The sequence below is a fragment of the Boleophthalmus pectinirostris genome, unplaced genomic scaffold (genome assembly GCF_026225935.1).
Source record: "Boleophthalmus pectinirostris isolate CB_2022bp ecotype Guang Dong unplaced genomic scaffold, ASM2622593v1 HiC_scaffold_21, whole genome shotgun sequence".
Taxonomy (NCBI): Eukaryota; Metazoa; Chordata; class Actinopteri; order Gobiiformes; family Gobiidae; genus Boleophthalmus; species Boleophthalmus pectinirostris.
In genome coordinates, this window is record NW_026571175.1 from 28086921 (window position 1) to 28108999 (window position 22079).

Here is a 22079-nt window from a genome sequence, read left to right on the forward strand (position 1 = left end):
CTTCCTCTTCCCTTGTCCCTCTCCTTTTCTTCTTCCTCTCTCCTTTCTCCTCCTGCTCTGAGTCCCTCTTCTCTTCTTCTTTTCCTCCTTCTCTCCCTCTTCTCCTTCTTCTCTTCCCCCGCTCCTTCTCCTGCTTTTACTTCTCCTAGACCTTTTCCTCCTCTTACTCCTCCTCTCCTCACTCCTCCTCTTTCTTCCTCCTTGTAGTCCTTCTCCTCCACCTTCTTTTTCCTCCTCCTCTTTCCCTTCTCCTTATTCTCTTCATCATATCCCTCCCCCCTCTTCCTTCTCTCTCCTCCTCTTTCCTCCTCCTCCTAGTCCTTCTCCTTTTCATCCTCCTCTCTACCTGCTCCTTATCTTCCCTTTCGTCTTCTTCTCGTCCTTCTCCTCTTCATCCTCCTCTCCTCCACCCCCTTTTTCCATTTCCTTCTGTCCTCCCTCTTCATCTCTTCCTTCTCTTCTCCCCCTTTGCCATAATCTCTTCGTCATCTACCTCTCTCCTCCTCTTTCTTAAACCTTCTCCTCCATCTTCTCTTCGCCCTCTCCTCCTAGACCTTTTCTTCTTCTTCCTCCTCCTCCTTCTTGTCCTTCTCCTCCTCCTTTTTCTTTGTATTTTATGGATGAAGACTTGTGGTGTGGCTCTCCTGGGACTCCTCTGACATTACTGCGTTTATGAGGAGGGGAGCTCTGTCCTAACTCTGGCCTGTGACATTTTGATAAGAAGACTATTAAAAAGTCTAAAAGGTCCATTCGAGTTCATAAAACGCTCTAAAATGGAGAATTATATGAAAGTAATCCTCATGATAGTGTAACTGAGTAGACTTTTGTGTAACTGTTATTTTTGGGAATAGATTACCAAACATAAACTTGTATTTTAGTATAGTTACTTACTTCTACTACTACTTAAAGGTGCATAGTGTAACTTTTTGGTTGGGGTTCCGTCACCTGCTTATCTACCTTACATTTATTCAATTACAGGTTTTATAGCTCAAAAATACCATGGCAAGAGGAGAAATTCAATTTGTCAAGTGGACTAAAGTTTATTTTGTCAAATATGTTTCGCAGCTCATCCAAGCTGCTTCTTCAGTTCTGGTCAGAAGCTGGTGGACACTTCCTTATGTCTGTGTGAAGGGAGGAGCTAACTACAATGAAACTGCTCTGAAACTAACACCGTACTTGTTTACAGTCCAACTCCATCTTCAAATCTAAATCAAAACAAACAAAGAAAACAATAAGGACAGTCAGGTGAGGCCCAGAGGTGTGAAAGCTCCATTATGGCCTTGAATGATTCTGCTAATACGACCCCACACTCAGCACAAGTTCAATAGGCCGAACTAACTAAGGCCCCATCCACACCAGGACATATTCAAGTAAATTTTCATTGTGGATGCAGTGTTCGTCCACACTAATCCAAAGGAAAATGGCTCCAGAGACGGAACGATCTGGTGCCACCAGCTCCCACAAATTCATCTGATCCGGCACTGTGTGGACGCCTGAAAACGTTGATACGCTGACGTAGGAGCTGTAGTTGTCATCCTTATTGGACCATGTCACTGTGACTTGCGCCTTCCTGATTCTCTGGGTTCATGACATCGCTCATGTGACGCTATTGCGGAAAACAGTTTAAACAAACCATAGACAAACGGGAAACAGTGTAGCGAGAACTACTTGCGAGTAGAAAAGACTGTTTTCACGCTTGCTATCTTCCTTGGCTTGAAATCGGCTTCAACAACTTCACGGTGCTCCACTTCCTTGTTTTTACCGCCCACGTGATGTCAGCCTAGTCATGTGCGTTTCCAGTGGTTTCACATTAATGTGTGAATCATGTCTGGACGCAAATCGTTTCCGATATAGTGATTCATTTCAATGTAAACATAACCTAACAGAAACGGTAAACTGTGAAGTAGATGAGTTAGTTTCAGAGATGTTTCAGTGTAGTTAGCTCCTCACTTCAGACAGATATAAGGAAGTGTCCACCAGCGTCTGACCAGAACTGAAGAAGCAGCTTAGATGAGCTGAGAAACGTATTCGACCAAATAAACTTTTGTCCAGTTGACAAATTGAATTTCTCCTTTTGCCATGGATCCTACCTGGACGACTGATGGACTGTACACACATCTTGAGATCAAAAATACCTAGAAAAACAGGCATTCTAATTGTGAGCTCGGTCACCTCTCCACAGATCTGACCTGTAACTTTGTTCTGTTTGGTCTCCATGATGATAGAAAGGCAAAGCGATAACACCTCTACAGAGAAAAGCATTTGACGAACTCTCCACCAGAAAAGTTACACAAAGCACCTTTAAGTTTTGTATGTAAGACTGATCTAAAATGTTTTAAAGCACAATTTTTGGCAGCAGCACTTCACTTTAAATTAAACAAAAATGTGTTTTTTAAGTCACTATAATACCTGTGTACACACTTGCTGTACCCTTTCACCGCTGAAGCAACTTTTATTAAATGAAAGTGCGTATGACTAAAACACACACAATCATTATATTTAATTTGTATCTAAAAATGTGCTGTTTTTTCCGCTAGTTTTTATTTTTAAGTTTCAAATTTTACTTCTTTGTTGGAAATGTTGGCATTACAGTAGGGAATTACATAACTGTTACCGAGCAACCATGCAGTACACTGGTCCAAATCTCCTTAAATGTACACAGAGATTATAGTTTAACACATTTATTTAGTTTAAATCATGTTTCAAGTATAAACATTTGCTTCTTGCGTAAATTGTGTCTAACTTTTTGGATAGAATTCTCCCTACTGAGATATCATCAACTCTCTGAAACAGAACTCTGCACTTCTTGTAATTTTAATCATGTTTTAAAACCTCGCTTCGTAAATTGTTTGTTGATTGGCGTAAAACTATAATTTATTTTCACAGCAGGTTTTATCCCAGCAGATTTAGTCAAAATTTGAGAATCCCATAGAAGTGAAATAAACTACGACGACATTTTAGGTCAGTTTAGCAGAATGATTTGTAGATTTGTTTTCTCGTTTGTCTACACAGCAGTGATTTAAACATCAAATCTAAAATAAGCTTCCAAACATATGGTCCCGGTAATGTCCCTTATGTGTATCTATGACTGCTCATTTCATGGACTTGTGGTTTTCATTTCTTCATATCTCTCCTCAGTTAATAATGTACTAATTAAATCTTATCTATAGTGTCTTTGTCGCTATAGCTTCTAATTAATATGACACAATGGACGTCTCAATCACCCAGCGACATCATTTTAACTGGATGATTATTCACTTTATTTCATTAAATGTACTTTGAAATAATAAGGTCGTGGCAGTTCCTTCCCTGTTCCTCTTTGAATTTCTCAAAGAGGACATACTGTGCTTATGGATCATTATGTTAACATTTGAACATTTTAAATAAACGGCTTAATAAAAGAAACTGTCGTCTGCCTTCCACGTTAGAAAACTGGGGTTCAGACTAGGGATGGGCATTTGATTAAATTGTCTTAATCGATCGTCGGGAGAATTAACGGTCGATTATCGATTAGTCATTAACGTTTTTTATATTAAAATGATCATCATTATTATTACTATCTGCACTCCTAATCTGCATAAATAAATTCAACTTTACGACATATAAACCGTAACGACTCTAGAGCCACATCGGCCCGTTTGAGATTGTGTTTAATGCGCAGCTCTCACAGAAACGAAACTTAAAACTACATCGCTAATTTGCATAAACTAAGCGAAGAAAAAAAACAGCTCTTGTGTCGCTGATGCGGTTCAACTTCTGTCAAACTAAAGGACACGGCTCAGTTGAATACAGGTTAATGTGACCATGTTTGTGTTTGTCAAAACCAGGACACCGTACGGGGGGTGGGAGGTGGGGCCTCGTCATCGACATTAAATGACTCTCACCTGGCAAAGCTTTTTCATGTTTTCGGTGTCCTGGTGAACTTTTTTCCACTGGACACTGAAACATATGTGCTGCTTTGTACACTGTGCACACGGCCTCACACTTGTCCCGACCGGAACGGAAAGCGTGGAATTTCTTGTACAAGTCATCGTTAAATCGTTAAACACATTTGCGCTTCGGTACGTTGCAGACTGACCATCTGTTTGTGTCTCACTGCTTCTGAGTACAGAGCTACATGTACGGACCTCCGTTTGTCCCCGGACATTGACGTTTGGTCAAGCTACGCTACGCACAGCAATCTACATTCGATTTGTCAATTAAAATGAACGTAATCGATGAAACTATTAATGATCAATTATTGATTAATGGACTAATCATGCCTATCCCTAGTTTAGACAGACATTTTCAGACATTTTCAGCAGACGGTGGCATAAACGTCATCACAACAAAGAGCTGTGCAGCTGTCGGCTCCTCCAGTGGACAGTTACAGATCAGGCCAACGAATTGCAGATTTTTTTTTCACTTGTACCAAAATGACTACAGCACAATGCCGAATCCTACGCACGTCACTAGGGGTGTAAGTCTCATGATACGATATCGTCACGGTATGAACCTCACAGTACGATAATTATTGCGATATCGTGGGAAAGCTCACGATATGGTGGGGAGGCTCAAGATTAGGGATGTAACAATATCCAAATCTCACATTACGATATTTATTGCGATATTTTGCGGAGGCGAACGAACTTTGGCAAACTTTTTCCTCTTAAAACGATTTGACAAGACTCAGAGCTTAGACCTAAACGTGCTTAGAACTGTTATTTCTTCTTGTCGTCTGCACTGAAATGGAGCAAAGGATCATGGTCTATGTAGTTCCCTTAAGCAAATCGACTTGTGATTAGATATATTGTGATAGTCCACGATATTATTGTGAGAACTTTGAAGACACGATATCACGATATTTTGATGATTGTTACATCCCTCCACATCACCCATCAAGAAAATAAAATTAGAAAACGAAAGTATGAGCAGCGGGCGTGTACCAATTGGTTTGAAAATGTGTGTTGATCGGCAAAATGGCGTGTTGAAAATAAGTTGATTAAAGATTAAACATGCACAAAAAGTTCTGAAATGTTGATTTTCTAGAATAGGTCCACTTCAATATACTTTTTGAGTTATCTACAGTAATAATTACATTTCTCAGACTTACTGTGTTCAACAATTATCAAATTACGCGTCCTGTTAGTATTAGAATTTATTGTTCATTAATTAATTAGATTTTTTATTTAATTTTTTTTTTTTTTCACTTTGTAATAACATTTGTTTTTCCTGGCTTGGTGTTAAAATTAAATATAATAAATAAGTAAAAATAAAGTTAAAATCATATTGTAAAACCCATTGTATCTAATGTCCTGGTTCCCTGTACAATATTTGCATGATTATTACCATTTAACCCTGACCCGACCTTTAACCTGGAAGCAGCACAGGCTGAACTTTGACCCTACTTGACTTTAAAATTGATATAGTGTTAATCCATAGTCACAAAAATCGATCAGTGTTCATCTTTCTGTCTTGAATCTGTGAAAAAGTTGTTAATCAGAAGCACTGAAAATCAGGGTAGTAAACAAATTTAAATCAATTCACAAACCGCATTTTGTGCTCGAAAGTAGAAAAGCATTATACAGATTTCAAAATTTTTTTGAGCAATAAAATACCTGTAATTTAATAAATGCCACACTGTAAAACGATGGCATCTCCATGGGAAAAAGCAGATGGCAGACCCTTCATCAGAAAAGTGACGTAGTGCATCTTTAATAATGTTTAAAATCTCTCAGGGTCACGTCCATTTTTTCCCACGTCTGTTTCAGTTTGTTATTATTATATTTAAAGTGTATTTTGTTCTGACATTGCTCCTTGTGTGTGCAGACCCGCCCTCAGTCTCCATCGAAGGCTACGACCACAACTGGTACGTGGGCCGATCGGACGCCACGCTCATGTGTCTCGCCAACGCCAACCCCGCCCCCACCACCGTCACATGGACATCGTGAGTATTCCAAACTTTATTTACATCACCAGAATATATCAACGTCGGTATCTCTCTGTATCTCCTGTTTTTATTCCAACACTAATTGTTATCCATGTAAATAATATTGAATTTGAATCATTTGGTTTGGTTATATAATAATAGGGCTGGGTAACATAAAGGTACAATATAGTTCCCAAAAAAGTTAGTGATACAGATAACAGATGGGCCTACTGGTAATCTATTGAAAAAAAAAAAAAAAAAAAAAAAAAAAATATATATATATATATATATATATATATATATATATATATATATATATATATATATATATATATATATATACATGATAATCTTTACTAAAGATCTTGCCTATTTTAAGGGTCCGGTCAAGTGGTAACGGAGGGAAACAGGGACAGATTTTTTACATTCAAATGTCTCTTATTCAGAAACTAGAGGGACTATTGAAATAAGTAAAGTATCAGAATGTAGGAAAGAGTTACACTCCAACAGGGTAAAGTTAAACCTGTGATTTTCTTTCAAGTTGTTGAGAAAAAATTTAAAAACTCATGTCGGTAACGGAGGGAATGAAATATGCAGCACTTTTTGGGCAATAAATACAAACAGTGATAACTCTTGGTTCTCACTTACATATCCTTAACAAACTGGTTTGAATATTTTGCTTCATATAGTTTTCTACCATATGGTACAAGATTAGGTTGAAAAACCTCTTACTTTTTGAGTAATGAGATTTTTTATTAAGAAAGGTCATGGTAACGGAAGGGAAAAGTAACGGAGGGAAAATTGTACAAGCAAGTAGAAGGTGCATGATTTTGCATAATTTGTCGCTTTTTTCTTCCAAATACTTTAATATTACTTCAGAATGAAAGGAAACTATTTCTATAAAATATGTCAGTCCTTAGAAGCTAATTTTTATTTTATTTATTTTTATTTTTTTTTAATCNTTTTTAACAGATGACAAATAAACTAACCTAACCCTAACTTGAAGCAGCAATGCGTTCTGAAAAAGCACCATAACTAACGCTTTATCATTATTTTAATTATTAAGTGAGGTACATGTTAATATTTTAATATTTTAAATCAACACTTTTGGACTTTTAGATTAGAAAAAACAAATAAACGGATGCTACAGTAAAGTCTTTTAGGGGTGCTCAGATTTAGAGTCCAAAGAAAAGTTTAGGTCCAGAACCCGAGAGTGGAACACCTGAGACCTCACTACACCAACATATATTATAAGCAGAAATAAACCTTACCCTAAAACCTTAGTCATCTTCCAGGTCTGTGCCAGAATTTGATCAAGGTAAAATAAGGTCCCCAGAAAGAATAAGAATAAATTGTTAAAAATAGCTAAAGTTTGTAGCATTTTGTGATGGGTGTTTGGCAGGCATGGCGGACTGCAGCAGCTCTGAACCAACAGCGTAAACAGGCCGTATCACAGAAGAGAGGAGTGAAGAGAGGAGTAAAGAGACGAGTGAAGAGAGGAGGAGATAAAGACAGAAAAACAAATATATCTTCCGCGACAGTCTCTCCATCATCTGGTATCAGCACTAAACCAGCCCCACTAAGGGTTTAATTGTTTTAAAAGTCTCGGAGGTGTTCTGCCATATGTTGAGCTAACTTCAAATCACTTTACGAAAGGTTTACTGCAGCAAGTGACAAATGCATTGAACTGAACTGACCCCAGGAGTCCATGGCTCTGTTTGTCTACGGCAGTGCTTTATTTCACATCTGAAAACAAGCAACAAATATGTAATCCTTTTTTTCTTTTTTACAGTTATTATGCAGATTATGCAGTTTGCACATAGTGATTTATGAGAATTCAGACCTTGATTTGGTTTGAATTTTGTGAAATTACCAGCCATTTGTCTTCATCTTTCTTCTGCATTTGAGCACGGTATATTGGTCCAACTGAACAGAATTCATTAAATGTGTGAACAATAATAATTACATAATCTTTTGCTTCACTATATCAAATCACAAGTAATTTACATAATTTTGTGCATGTAAATTTTTCTTACAGCCAAGGTAGAAAAGGTTTCAAGTTGAACTTGAAATGCCTGAAACATCTCAATAAAAATAACTGGATTTTGGTTTAAAGGCCTGATTCTTAAAAACATGAGAAACAGAACTAGTTGAGGTTAGCAGATTCAAAGCTTTTCTTCACTTAACTTACTCATTCTGATCATCCTAATTATTTACCATGATGAGTTTTGTAAGCACTTTTCACAACTCTCAGAGACCAGAGCGGAGTTACTAACGGAACTACTAGCATGTAAATGTCCACTTCCTGTTTACCGGAAAATAAAATCCTTTCTAATTAGATGCAAATGGCAAGCAGCGTACTTATTTTGACCTCAAAAACTGCGTATACGATATATCTGTACACAGGACATATATATAGACAAATTCCACTCAAATACACAGAATATCAAATTTGGAAACTGTTTAGGAGCAGTTCAAAAATTCCAAGGCTGTTGTGAACTTCCCTTTTCTAAATTTGGTCTATACTCAAAAGGAAAATGATGTGCTTTTAATACTGTTTGTTGAGATACTCTTCCTTGATGGATCCAGCCTTTGAAACCTTATCAAACAGAATTGAACCCCCTTTAAACCATTTTTATATTGCATTCCAACACAGCCCCAGCATGCCTCCTCCTCTCCACTCGTCTCACTAAAAACAGTTCAAATTGAGTTGTCATTCGCTGTAGTGCCAGAGGTGCCAAATTACCAGCACCTATTAAAGACTTGCTTTAGCTAATTATCTCTTGTGTGAACTCATTGGCTTTGCGCTCCAGTGAATGAAAAAAACTACAAAAAAAAAAAAAAAGAGAAAAACGCAGGACCATTCTATATAATCCTCCTTCTAAACCCATTCAGATCTACCTTTAGGCCCAAGTCATTTCAAGGCTGCATTAAATGATAGCATCTGTAATGAGCCAGGTGAGGGGAGCGCTTGTTTTATTCATCCTAATGTAGAAATGATGGAGGAAAATGAAGTTTGATAATGAATAAAATATTGAATCCCACCAGGAGGACAGGAGTGATGTACGAGTTGCGTAAATTATATTCAAGTCTTTATGCAATTATGTCATTTGTTAAATAGAGGTATTTAAGTGTGCAGCAATGGTGGATGATGGAAGGCAGGAGTGGAAAGGCTCACAGCTGCAGCTGCAGGTAGCAGGCGAGCGGAGATCAGACGGAGAGAACTAATTAAAACGTCTTGTGCTACTGGAGTCTTATCTGTGAGGACAAAGGGACAAAGTTGTACAACATTTTGTGAAGCAATCGCAAAGACAGGCAAGAGTGGAGCAAGCAAGATTATGAAATGTTATAACAACCCTGTAATATTTTTTCTCTAGTTTTTGAAAAATAAATGTTTTCTTTTTGGCATTCAAGTTTAACATACATAGATGCTGATTTCACATTTTGTTCATAACATTTGTCCGTACTAAGCAGCATATTTTCATGTATGGTAAATGGTCACATTTTTATATAGCGCTTTTCCACTTTCAGCACTTTACAATACAAACTTTCATACACCAGTGTACATAGACACTAAGGGCTAAGGTGGGTTAAGTATCTTGCCCAAGGACACAATCGCACCACCAACCTGTGGGTTAGTGGATCTGAGAGCTCAACCAGTGATGATTCTGACAAGAATGGGATTCGATGCACTATGAACTGAGCTACTGCCACCATGTATGTGTTTCTATTGCGACATTTCAGTCCATGAGTCTGGATATAATTTGTGAATAATTGCAAGTAAATTCAGAAAAGTGGGCAGTGATAGGGAGTAGGTAAAAACTGAAATTTTCTGAGCATTCAAGCCTTCATATGCAGAACAAAACAGTATTACTCAAGCATACACAAATCAGTCAGAACACAACCAAACTTTATTTTTGTTCCTCAGTTTTGCGGCACTACCCTGTGAGAACAATTTTCACTAAATGTTTTCTGAGACATGAGTCAGAGGATTTTATAAGGTCACAAAGTACTGGTGACCAACAGCTGGAGCCTGGGAGAAATAGACATGGATGTTCAATAATTTAACAGTTGGATAACATCATAAAAAAATAAAAGAGCAAAAATTATGAGTCAGAATGCTGAGTTAGAAAGAAACGTTTAGCTTCATTTTTCCACATCCTAATTACTGTTTGTCTGATGGTTGGAATTGGATTATTTATCACAGTGGGGTTTTTAATCTAAAAATAAGAGTTACAAAATATAAGTATACTGATTTTAAAAAATGATACGTTGTCAAATATACTCTATGTACACAATTGCAGTGGCGATTGGAAACGTGACAATAGTGATGTATACTGCACAAACAAAGTCTAACTATACAGAGGAGCCACTACTCCCAAGGTAATTTACATTTAAAGGGCCTATATCATTACGCAAAACTTACTCTTGTGAGATGTAATCATGTTATAATGTTACCTCATCACAACCATACCTGGAGTTGTGTTTTGTTTCGTTCACACATGTTTGAGTAACCCTTTATTATTAATCTGTCTATATTTCCAAAGTTCAGAATGCTTTGTTCCACCTTATGATGTCAGGAAGCAGTAGTTTTCAAGTTAACAGTGACTTTTAACATTTAGTTCAGTAGAGATTGGCAATTCTAGGTTTGAAATTATCCAATTGATTCTGGTGAAGGTGTATGGAGTTTAAAAACACAGTGGAGCATTTGCTGTATTACCCCATGACATGAGTGTTTTCAGTTTGACATATGAACTCAGCTAAAATATCCAGGATTTGTGTGATGAAAATGTGTGAATGAAACAAAACACAACTCTAGGTCTCAGCTCTAGGTAAGATCAGATCACAACAGTGTAATAGGGGCCCTTTAAGGATGGGTCCTATGTAAATGTTGGAGTTTTTATGTTTTATTTTTTCTGTTTATATTTCAATCATTTTTTCTCAGTGATTTAAGTGACTCCAGTCTTTCCTAGTCGACTACTACTACTACTGTTACTACTACATTCTAGTTAGCAGAACCACAATGTCCCTGATCCCTTGAGACTTTTCTGTTTGAGAGAGGAGATAAAGACAGGACAGGAGCAGCAGGCTTCAGCGAGCACCGCACAGACTAACAGACACACAGACAGTAACAGAAGGACTCACATAAGGGACACAGGCACACGCGGGGCTGGTCTCAGTGGGACCGAGCACCTCAGCTGCCTGGCAAATTCAATTTCCATTTTCTATAGATGGGTCTGCATGGGAGCTGCTGGAAGCCTGCCATCTCCCTGTATGTAGGTCACAAATGTAGGATAAGTGGATTTGGTGAGATGTGCTTGTCAGGTCAGTGGAGAGAATAATTACTCATTGGACATTTTCTAAAAGTTTTTAACTCTCCAAAAAGTTATTTCTCACACTATTTGAGCTACTTTCTGCTTGGCTACATTACCTAGTTTATGAACAGCCTTGTGGACATTATGAGTCAGTCTTTTTTAAGGTCTTATATTACATAAAATTGATTCTTGTGAGCTTTTAAGCATATTATAATGTTGTTTCCTCATCAAAAAACATACCCGAAGTTTTGTTTTATTTCATTCAGACATGTTTTTGTTATTAGTATGTCTACATTTCCAAAGCTTTAAATGTTCTGTTCCACCTTGTTCCACCTTGATCCACCTAGTTTTCAAGTTAAAAGCTACTTTTTACCTTTTGTTCAGCAGAGATGAGCAATTCCAGGGCGGAAAGTATCCAAATGATTCTAGTGAAGGTGTATGGAGTTTAAAAAACACAGTGGAACGCTTCCTGCAATTGCCACATGACATCATAAGGTGGAACAGTGTGTTTTCTGTTTGACAAAAGAACTCTAAATATGCAAGATTTGTGTGTTAAACATGTGTGAATGCAACAAAACACAACTCCAGGTATGTTTGTGATGATGAAACAACATTATAACATAGCAATGTTCTAAACGACTGACATGTCCTTGTTTTGCATTGATTCTTGTATTGCATTGGGGAAACTATGGAAGGCCAACATTGCTTTTGGATGATTCAAAACTCTAAAAATATTATTGTTTGGCAATTCAACAATAGACAGACCCGCTGTGATTTCCCTTGTGCTGTTAATAATGCGGCAGCAAATTTGCTTCCCTACACAGAAACCAGTTGAACTAGAGCAGTCATTCAAATCAATATATAATATTCAAGACTAGAGTATTTGATACAGAGAGTTTTTTTAATGGGAGTTGACAATGTTCTCTATTTGATAACTGGAAATATAAATGGAAGTGCTAGGAAAAACTGTAAGTAGGAGCTGAAGAAAAAAAAAACAGCTCTTGTGTCGCTGATGCGGTTCAACTTCTGTCAAACTAAAGGACACGGCTCTAGAATACAGGTTAATGTGACCATGTTTGTGTTTGTCAAAACCAGGACACCGTACGGGGGGAGGGAGGTGGGGCCTCGTCATCGACATTAAATGACTCTCACCTGGCAAAGCTTTTTCATGTTTTCGGTGTCCTGGTGAACTTTTTTCCACTGGACACTGAAACATATGTGCTGCTTTGTACACTGTGCACACGGCCTCACACTTGTCCCGACCGGAACGGAAAGCGTGGAATTTCTTGTACAAGTCATCGTTAAATCGTTAAACACATTTGCGCTTCGGTACGTTGCAGACTGACCATCTGTTTGTGTCTCACTGCTTCTGAGTGCAGTGCTACATGTACGGACCTCCGTTTGTCCCCGGACACTGACGTTCGGTCAAGCTACGCTACGCACAGCAATCTACATTCGATTTGTCAATTAAAATGAACGTAATCGATGAAACTATTAATGATCAATTATTGATTAATGGACTAATCATGCCTATCCCTAGTTTAGACAGACATTTTCAGACATTTTCAGCAGACGGTGGCATAAACGTCATCACAACAAAGAGCTGTGCAGCTGTCGGCTCCTCCAGTGGACAGTTACAGATCAGGCCAACGAATTGCAGATTTTTTTTTTCACTTGTACCAAAATGACTACAGCACAATGCCGAATCCTACGCACGTCACTAGGGGTGTAAGTCTCAAGTCTCATGATACGATATCGTCATGGTATGAACCTCACAGTACGATAATTATTGCGATATCGTGGGAAAGCTCACGATATGGTGGGGAGGCTCAAGATTAGGGATGTAACAATATCCAAATCTCACATTCACGATTACGATATTTATTGTGATATTTTGCGGAGGCCAACAAACTTTGGCAAACTTTTTCCTCTTAAAATGATTTGACAAGACTTAGAGCTTAGACCTAAATGTGCTTAGAACTGTTATTTCTTCTTGTCGTCTGCACTGAAATGGAGCAAAGGATCATGGTCTATGTAGTTCCCTTAAGCAAATCGACTTGTAATTCGATATATTGTGATAGTCCACAATATTATTGTGAGAACTTTGAAGACACGATATCACGATATTTCGATGATTGTTACATCCCTCCACATCACCCATCAAGAAAATAAAATTAGAAAACAAAGTATGAGCAGTGGGCGTGTACCAATTGGTTTGAAAATGTGTGTTGATCGGCAAAATGGCGTGTTGAAAATAAGTTGATTAAAGATTAAACATGCACAAAAAGTTCTGAAATGTTGATTTTCTAGAATAGGTCCACTTCAATATACTTTTTGAGTTATCTACGGTAATAATTACATTTCTCAGACTTACTGTGTTCAACAATTATCAAATTACGCGTCCTGTTAGTATTAGAATTTATTGTTCATTAATTAATTAGATTTTTTATTTATTTATTTATTTTTTTCACTTTGTAATAACATTTGTTTTTCCTGGCTTGGTGTTAAAATTAAATATAATAAATAAGTAAAAATAAAGTTAAAATCATATTGTAAAACCCATTGTATCTTATGTCCTGTTTCCCTGTACAATATTTGCATGATTATTACCATTTAACCCTGACCCGACCTTTAACCTGGAAGCAGCACAGGCTGAACTTTGACCCTACTTGACTTTAAAATTGATATAGTGTTAATCCATAGTCACAAAAATCGATCAGTGTTCATCTTTCTGTCTTGAATCTGTGAAAAAGTTGTTAATCAGAAGCACTGAAAATCAGGGTAGTAAACAAATTTAAATCAATTCACAAACCGCATTTTGTGCTCGAAAGTAGAAAAGCATTATACAGATTTCAAAAGTTTTTTTGAGCAATAAAATACCTGTAATTTAATAAATGCCACACTGTAAAACGATGGCATCTCCATGGGAAAAAGCAGATGGCAGACCCTTCATCAGAAAAGTGACGTAGTGCATCTTTAATAATGTTTAAAATCTCTCAGGGTCACGTCCATTTTTTCCCATGTCTGTTTCAGTTTGTTTTTATTATTATATTTAAAGTGTATTTTGTTCTGACATTGCTCCTTGTGTGTGCAGACCCGCCCTCAGTCTCCATCGAAGGCTACGACCACAACTGGTACGTGGGCCGATCGGACGCCACGCTCATGTGTCTCGCCAACGCCAACCCCGCCCCCACCACCGTCACATGGACATCGTGAGTATTCCAAACTTTATTTACATCACCAGAATATATCAACGTCGGTATCTCTCTGTATCTCCTGTTTTTATTCCAACACTAATTGTTATCCATGTAAATAATATTGAATTTGAATCATTTGGTTTGGTTATATAATAATAGGGCTGGGTAACATAAAGGTACAATATAGTTCCCAAAAAAGTTAGTGATACAGATAACAGATGGGCCTACTGGTAATCTATTGAAAAAAAAAAAAAAAAAAAAAGCTAAATATATATATATATATATATATATATATATATATATATATATATATATATATATATATATATATATATATATATATATATATATATATATATATATATATATATATATATATATATACATGATAATCTTTACTAAAAGATCTTGCCTTTTTAAGGGTCCTGGTCAAGTGGTAACGGAGGGAAACAGGGACAGATTTTTTACATTCAAATGTCTCTTATTCAGAAACTAGAGGGACTATTGAAATAAGTAAAGTATCAGAATGTAGGAAAGAGTTACACTCCAACAGGGTAAAGTTAAACCTGTGATTTTCTTTCAAGTTGTTGAAAAAATTTAAAAACTCATGTGGTAACGGAGGGAATGAAATATGCAGCACTTTTTGGGCAATAAATACAAACAGTGATAACTCTTGGTTCTCACTTACATATCCTTAACAAACTGGTTTGAATATTTGCTTCATATAGTTTTCTACCATATGGTACAAGATTAGGTTGAAAAACCTCTTACTTTTTGAGTAATGAGATTTTTTATTAAGAAAGGTCATGGTAACGGAGGGAAAAGTAACGGAGGGAAAATTGTACAAGCAAGTAGAAGGTGCATGATTTTGCATAATTTGTCGCTTTTTTCTTCCAAATACTTTAATATTACTTCAGAATGAAAGGAAACTATTTCTATAAAATATGTCAGTCCTTAGAAGCTAATTTTTATTTTATTTATTTATTTATTTTTTTAATCATGTACCTTCATCAACAGTTCAAAGATGGAATAACACAAAGATATGATGAAATACATCAATTTATTTACATGATTTGCAGGACTTTGAAATTTGGGAAAAAATTTTTGTTCCATGTTTCATACATGGTCTGTTTAAAACATATGTAACTTTAGAACCAAAAATGGTACAGAAAAAAGGTAAACAGTTTCATAAACTAGAGTACATATGTATCTGTTCAATACATTTTTATATCAGATGCATTAACTTGAACTTTTGGCCTTGCTGTTTACTTCTGCTTGACCGGGCCCTGAAGTTTAATCTTAATTAAATCTACTTCCTGGTAGGACACAGGCATAATTCTATAGTTGTTACTTAGAAACCATAATTTTAACAAGGACCAAAATTCATCTAAAAAGCTCTTTTTCACAACGGCCAGAAGTGCCCCGCTGTTGATTTGTAGAACTTGTGGTTAATGGTTTTCTCTGGCAAAATATCTGTGGAAATGTCTGGCGTATTTTCCACCAGCTTCATAAATCTGCCCCACCTCCGATTCTTCATCCAACAAGGTCGAGAAACGATAAACTTTTTTCCATGAAGAATTTATCCACAATTATCAAGGTAAGAAAAACGAAAACTTAAAGGTGAACAACGACGAGAAATAGTGAACTACAGAGCAAAATTAGAGTTATGGTTTGCGAGAGATGTTTAGGATTTGAACTTCACAAATCTTTCTGTCTATGCGAATATCGACATCATGAAATCGATTTTTAATTTTAATTGTAGAATCAGTCTGAGTGATCAAGTGTAAAGGATTTTATATTTTATAATGCAAATGTTCCTCTTTCTGTCCTGTGAAATGATGCTGTATAACTGTATGTAACCTCCCATTTGTACATGTGAGAGTTAAAGTCAATAAAAGGAAGTCAAGGGAAAGTGGCTCTTCGGTAATCTGGGACGAGCTGTAACGAGCGACGCTGCCCCTTACAAGTTAAACCTAAAACCTGCCTTCTGTGTTTTATTCTCTTATCTAGATGAATAGTTAGAGGAAGTTCTGACAAAGCGCCTATCGATTATTAATAAATGTGTGATTTTCTGACAACAAGTTACTTATGTTTTTGCTCAGGAGCAGTTCACTAATGCTCGTCGTTGTTCTCCTTTAAGCTTTCGTCTTTCTGACATTGATAGCTGTGGATAAATTCTTCATGGACAGAATGTTTATCCTTTGTGGAGTTTGTTGGTTGAAGATGTGTTGATGGGGCAGATTTATGAAGCTGGTGGAAAATATGCAAGACATTTCCACAGACATTTTACCACAGAAAAACATTAACCAGAAATTCTGCAAATCTACAGCGGGGCACTTCTGGCCGTTGTGAAAAAAGTCAATTTCATAGTTTTCATGATTACACAAAAAAAATAAAATAAATGACATGTTCGTGAATGTTTAATCTGTCAGAAAAATGTCTTCCTTGTGAGTAAAATATCCCTCCATTTTGAACAGTATTTTTTGTGTTGTAACAGAGATTCTGCTTCCTGTATTTTTGTAATTTTCTTTCACCAATTGCCACTTGACTGATGTAAAACTGATAAATATTTACCACAGGTACCATTTCACCAAACCAAGTCAGAATTTGAAAAACATGAGAACCTCTCATGTGCACTTACCAGTTCTAGGTCCCATGTATCAAAGCTGCTTTTTGACAATATTATAATGATTGATGGAGGTGTATTTTAGTCCACGTTTTGGGCAAACTAAACTTGTCAGGATATTGGATCTAAACACTGAAATAGTTTGGCTCTGTGTTTAGGTGCGTGCCAGAAGTGTTAATTAACCGTCTTAAATAGATTCATGTAGTTTGAAAAATGGTTGAATTAAATTTGAAGGATCATTATAACACGATTTTCTGATCTGTGTTATAATGTTGTTTCCTGATCACAAACAGACCTGGAGTTGCGTTTTGTTTCATTCACACGTTTCTCTGCATATTTAAGATTAAGAATTCATCCAAACTAAAATTCGTCCACCTTGTGATGTCATTTGGCGATACAGGAAGTGCTCCGCTGTGTTTTTAAACTCCGTACACCTTCACTAGAATCACTGCGGAGATTTCAGCCCTGGAATTTCCAATCTCTACCGAACAAAAGGTAAAAGGAGCTGTTGAAAACTACCACAACATGACATCACAAGGTGGAGCAGAGCGTTTTGAGGGTTTGGCCCGGTGCCGCATCATTTTTGTTCTGTTTGGCCAGATCACCAGGTCCACCTTTCAGTTGATACGGGAGGGGTTTTAGCCTTTTTAAAGTAAATTGAAATTAACTTAAATAAAAACAACTTTTACTTTTATAACCTTTTCGCCTCCTGTGTAATCTTTAATATATTTGATCCACCCGGGTCGTAACACAGACTAATCCTAATGTGTTACTCAAACATGTGTGAATGAAACAAAACACAACTCCAGTTATGTTTTTGAGGAGGTAACAACATTATAACATGATTTAAAGCTCAAAAGTGTCAATTTTGTGTAATAAAGCTTTGTATTATATTGTCTTCATCAAGTGCAATTTTAGCTATTTTGTTATTATATCTCATTAAAAACAAATAAAGTGTCTTTTTTTACATTGATTTCATGAACATACAGTAAACAAAACTAAACTGCGTAACTTTTCAACTTTTTAGTGTCATACTGTGACATACCGTATTTTTCGGACTATAAGTCGCACTTTTTTCATGGTTTGGGTGTTTCCTGTGACATATATTTTGTTTCAACTTATATATTAAAGTTTTCACACTGACAGCCACGAGAGGCTCTAGTCTTGTGTGTCAGTATCTGCTGCTCCTGTTCCTCCTGTACCACTGTCACTTCACTCTACTGCGCATGTCTCCTGCAGAAAGAGCCTCTGTCCTGTTGTATCATGTCGGTCGATCGCACCATTAATTCTGTGCCACTGAAAATTTAATACAAGTAGCAAAATATGCATCTGAAAACGGTAATCGAGCAGCAGAAAAGAAGTTTGCAGTGAGCGAATTGTGAGGGACTGGCGAAAGGCGAGGATGGAGAACACAGTTTAACGACAACCGGGAGGGTGCGCCATGCAACTTTCCTGGAAGTCATTGGATAGATCGACAAAGCCTGAACTTCTGTGACAATTGAAATCATCCTGTCGGAATTCAGAAAGGCCGGAATAATTCTAACTGGAACTGATGCTGAGTCTGACGACAGCGACACAGAAGAGGAAGCGGTGCTCCGTTTACCTCTGGAGGTCATGGAGTTGCTCAGAAGTGACACCAAGGATGAAAAATTTAATGGATTTAGTGATTTGGAGTGAGTTGGAGAGTTTGGTAAACTTGTTCTGTTCTGTTGTTTATGCTATAGTTACCGTATTTTCCGGGCTATTGGGTGCGCTCTTAAGCCTCTAACTGCATCAAAAAACGACCACGCACCCCGTAATCCAGAGCGCCCCATACACGAATTCACTCGGGTGTCCCAGCACAACTTCAGTAAACTACAAAGCTGCACCACCCGCAGCGCACGCAAACACACACAGAGCAGACAGCGACAGCGCAGCAAAACACACCCGCAGCCACACTCATCACTCCACGCCGGACGAGGAACGGAACGAAGGAACGAACCGAAAAAGCGAGTGCAATGTGCCGCTCTGAGCCACAACCGAACAACTGGGTCACTGCGAACACGCCGACAATCCGTTGGTCCCAGACAGCACCCTCCCTACACGCCACAACTGAACAAAGCCCAGAGTCACCGTGAACGCCACAAACAAAGTCCGACTGACCCATCGAACTGTTGTGTTTCCTTTAAAGTCCGGTGCGGTTTATTTGCGAAAAAAGCTCGAAAATAGACCATTTAATGACAGTGCGTCTTATAATCCAGAGCGCCTAATAGCCAGGAAAATACGGTATCTGAAAAACTGTTCATATGTGACGTTAACAGTCTGTTGTTTTTACTAGAACTTGCCTTTCAAGATGAAATGTCGGTTCCTGGTCTCTGATTTTATAAAATACATTTCCCTCCAAAAATGCGACTTATAGTTTGTGCGACTTATATATGTTTTTTTTCTTCTTCATTATGCATTTTTTGGCTTGTGTTTGGCTTACCCGAAAAATACGGTATCCGTGGAAACAAGCAGGTGACAGACCCCCAATCAAAAGTTACACAGTGCACCTTCAACAGACAAGAGAGCTCAGTGCGTTCTTATAGTCCTAACTTCAAATATAACATGTGCACCGAGACAGGATTGACTTCAGATGTCTCATTAAAAAGTCCCGTAGACGATCATTGACGTTTTGAAACATTCGTATCTCAATTTCGATTAAAATCTGAATAATTCCACCACCCCCTGCGCAGACGAGCAGAGCGTCTCCCTGGCTTCTCTCACTCCTCCTTTAATGATCCCTTCTTTCTAATGATCTTGCCTCGGAATTGGGTGCTCCGAGTGGCAGTGGGCAGATGGCGTGCTGGGTGCTGCGTGCAATGTGATGAACAGTGAACAGATCAGAGCAGCTTCGCGTTATCGTTCTCTTTGATTATTTCAAAATGGCGTCTGCTCCTCTGCCACCCTGACATCTCTCGCTTTGTCACTGTTTGTGTTTTTGCGATTGGGCTTTTTAAACTTTGACGCGTCTTATTTCACACAAGTGACTCCAAATCACCCGGAGTCGGTCTGAAAAACAGCAAGAGGCGCGCTGAGAAGAGAGTTTGTTTTGGTTTTTGATGGTGATTACACGAGAATAAACATGTCTCCAAGTGTTTTGCAAAGATGTGAGGTTGGGTGGGATGTTGGTTGTGGATCAGGCAGGCGTGACTGACAGATGGATTAGCCAATCAGGGACATGCATGTTTGTCCGTATCAACTCAAGTATGGTTGTCCGCGAGGGAAAAAAGAAAGGGAAAAAATAAATAACAAGGCATAGAAAAACATTGTGGATTTCTGCAGAATCAGTGAACAAAGCACCAAAGTCTTGATCTGAAATGATTACAAGGATTTGTGGTTGAAAATTCAGGTTAACTTTAGGGTGACCAGAATTTCAAAATTAAAAACTGGGACATAGTGTAGTGTAGTACTCGAGACTGGCCTCAAGACCTCTTATTTACGGTCTTGGTCTCGTCTTGGACTCGAGTGCATTTGGACTCGGTCTTGTCTGGGTCTTGTCTGCGCTTGGACTTGATATTGTCTTGCTCTTTTAGGCGCTTGGACTCGGTCTTGAAGGAACTTGGACTCGGTCTTGTCTTGGTCTTGCCTCAGTCTTGTCTCGGTCTTGAGGGCACTTGGACTCGCTCTTGTCTCGGTCTTGAAGGCACTTGGACTCGGTCTTGTCTCAGTTTTAAAGGTGCTTGGACTCGGTCTTGTCTCTGTTTTGAAGGCGCTTGGACTCGGTCTTGAAGGCGTTTGGACTCGGTCTTGTCTTGGTCTTGAAGGTGCTTGGAGTCGGTCTTGTCTCAATTTTAAAGGTGCTTGGACTTGGTCTCGTGTCGGTCATGAAGGCGCTTGGACTCGGTCTTGTCTCAGTCTTGAAGGCGCTTGGACTCGGTCTTGTCTCGGTCTTGAAGGCGCTTGGACTCGGTCTTGTCTTGGTCTTGAAAGCGCTTGGACTCGGTCTTGTCTCGATCTTGAAGGCACTTGGACTCAGTCTTGTCTCGGTCTTGAAGGCACTTGGACTCGGACTTATCTCGGTCTTGAAGGTGCTTGGACTCGGTCTTGTCTCGATCTTGAAGGTGCTTGGACACGGTCTTGTCTCGATCTTGAAGTTGCTTGGACTCGGTCTTGTCTCAGTCTTGAAAGCACTTGGACTTGGTCTTGTCTCGTGCTCGGCCTTTAAAAGTCTCGGTCTTGTCTCAGTCTTGAAGGTGCTTGGACTCGGTCTTGTCTCGATCTTGAAGATGCTTGGACACGGTCTTGTCTCAGTCTTGAAGGCACTTGGACTCGGTCTTGTCTCAGTCTTGAAAGCGCTTGGACTTGGTCTTGTCTCGTTCTCGGCCTTTAAAAGTCTCGGTCTTGTCTCGGTCTCGACGCTCAGAGGTCTTGGTGGTCTCGGACAGATCTTGGTCTTGTTTCTTGCGGTCTTGACTTCAACAGTACTGGGACACACCCGGGTCGGGATCGTTCGTAATAATAAAATTGTGAAAAGAGCGAGTGATTAAGAACATTTTTAGGCACTTGGTTCATTCTCCACTCACTTCTGTCATTATAACTGAGAGCACTTTTTGGCCTTCTGGCAATTTCCCAGCAAAGTTTTCTGCATTTAGACAAAAACACTCAACAATATATTCCCTTGTTTACTGTTGGTGGGTAACAAATTGGTCAAAATTGGATTTCTTGGGACATGTCTTGTATAAAACTGGGACAAATCACTGGTTTTGGATACATCTATTGGGACGGGGGACGCAGGCTCAAAACTAAGACCGTCCCGGGTAAATAGGGACATCTACTCGCCCTAGACTAACTACACTACCAGTCAAAAGTTTGAAAAGACTTTTAGACTCATCATTTAGAGAAGGGTTTGCAGTGACGTCCACAAAGCAAAGGATGGATACTCTGAGGATATGAACATAAAATAAAATGTTAATGGACCCAGGTATCTTTAATAACATTTCTTACACATTTTCTAATGCTTTCTACTTGTGATAATGTTAAAACAATTTTTGAAGGGACATATGTATTGTTGA

General features: G+C 38.3%; 1 protein-coding gene across 1 annotated transcript in view; it reads left to right on the top strand.

The window, feature by feature from the left end:
* The window catches only part of pvrl2l (PVR cell adhesion molecule related 2 like), a 292584-nt gene that overhangs the window by 145127 nt on the left and 125378 nt on the right, over positions 1 to 22079 (top strand). Inside the window, exon 5 of the mRNA XM_055157102.1 lies at positions 5809 to 5926. Within this exon, the coding sequence (XP_055013077.1) occupies positions 5809 to 5926 (118 nt within the window). The remainder of the gene's footprint in view (positions 1 to 5808; positions 5927 to 22079) is intronic.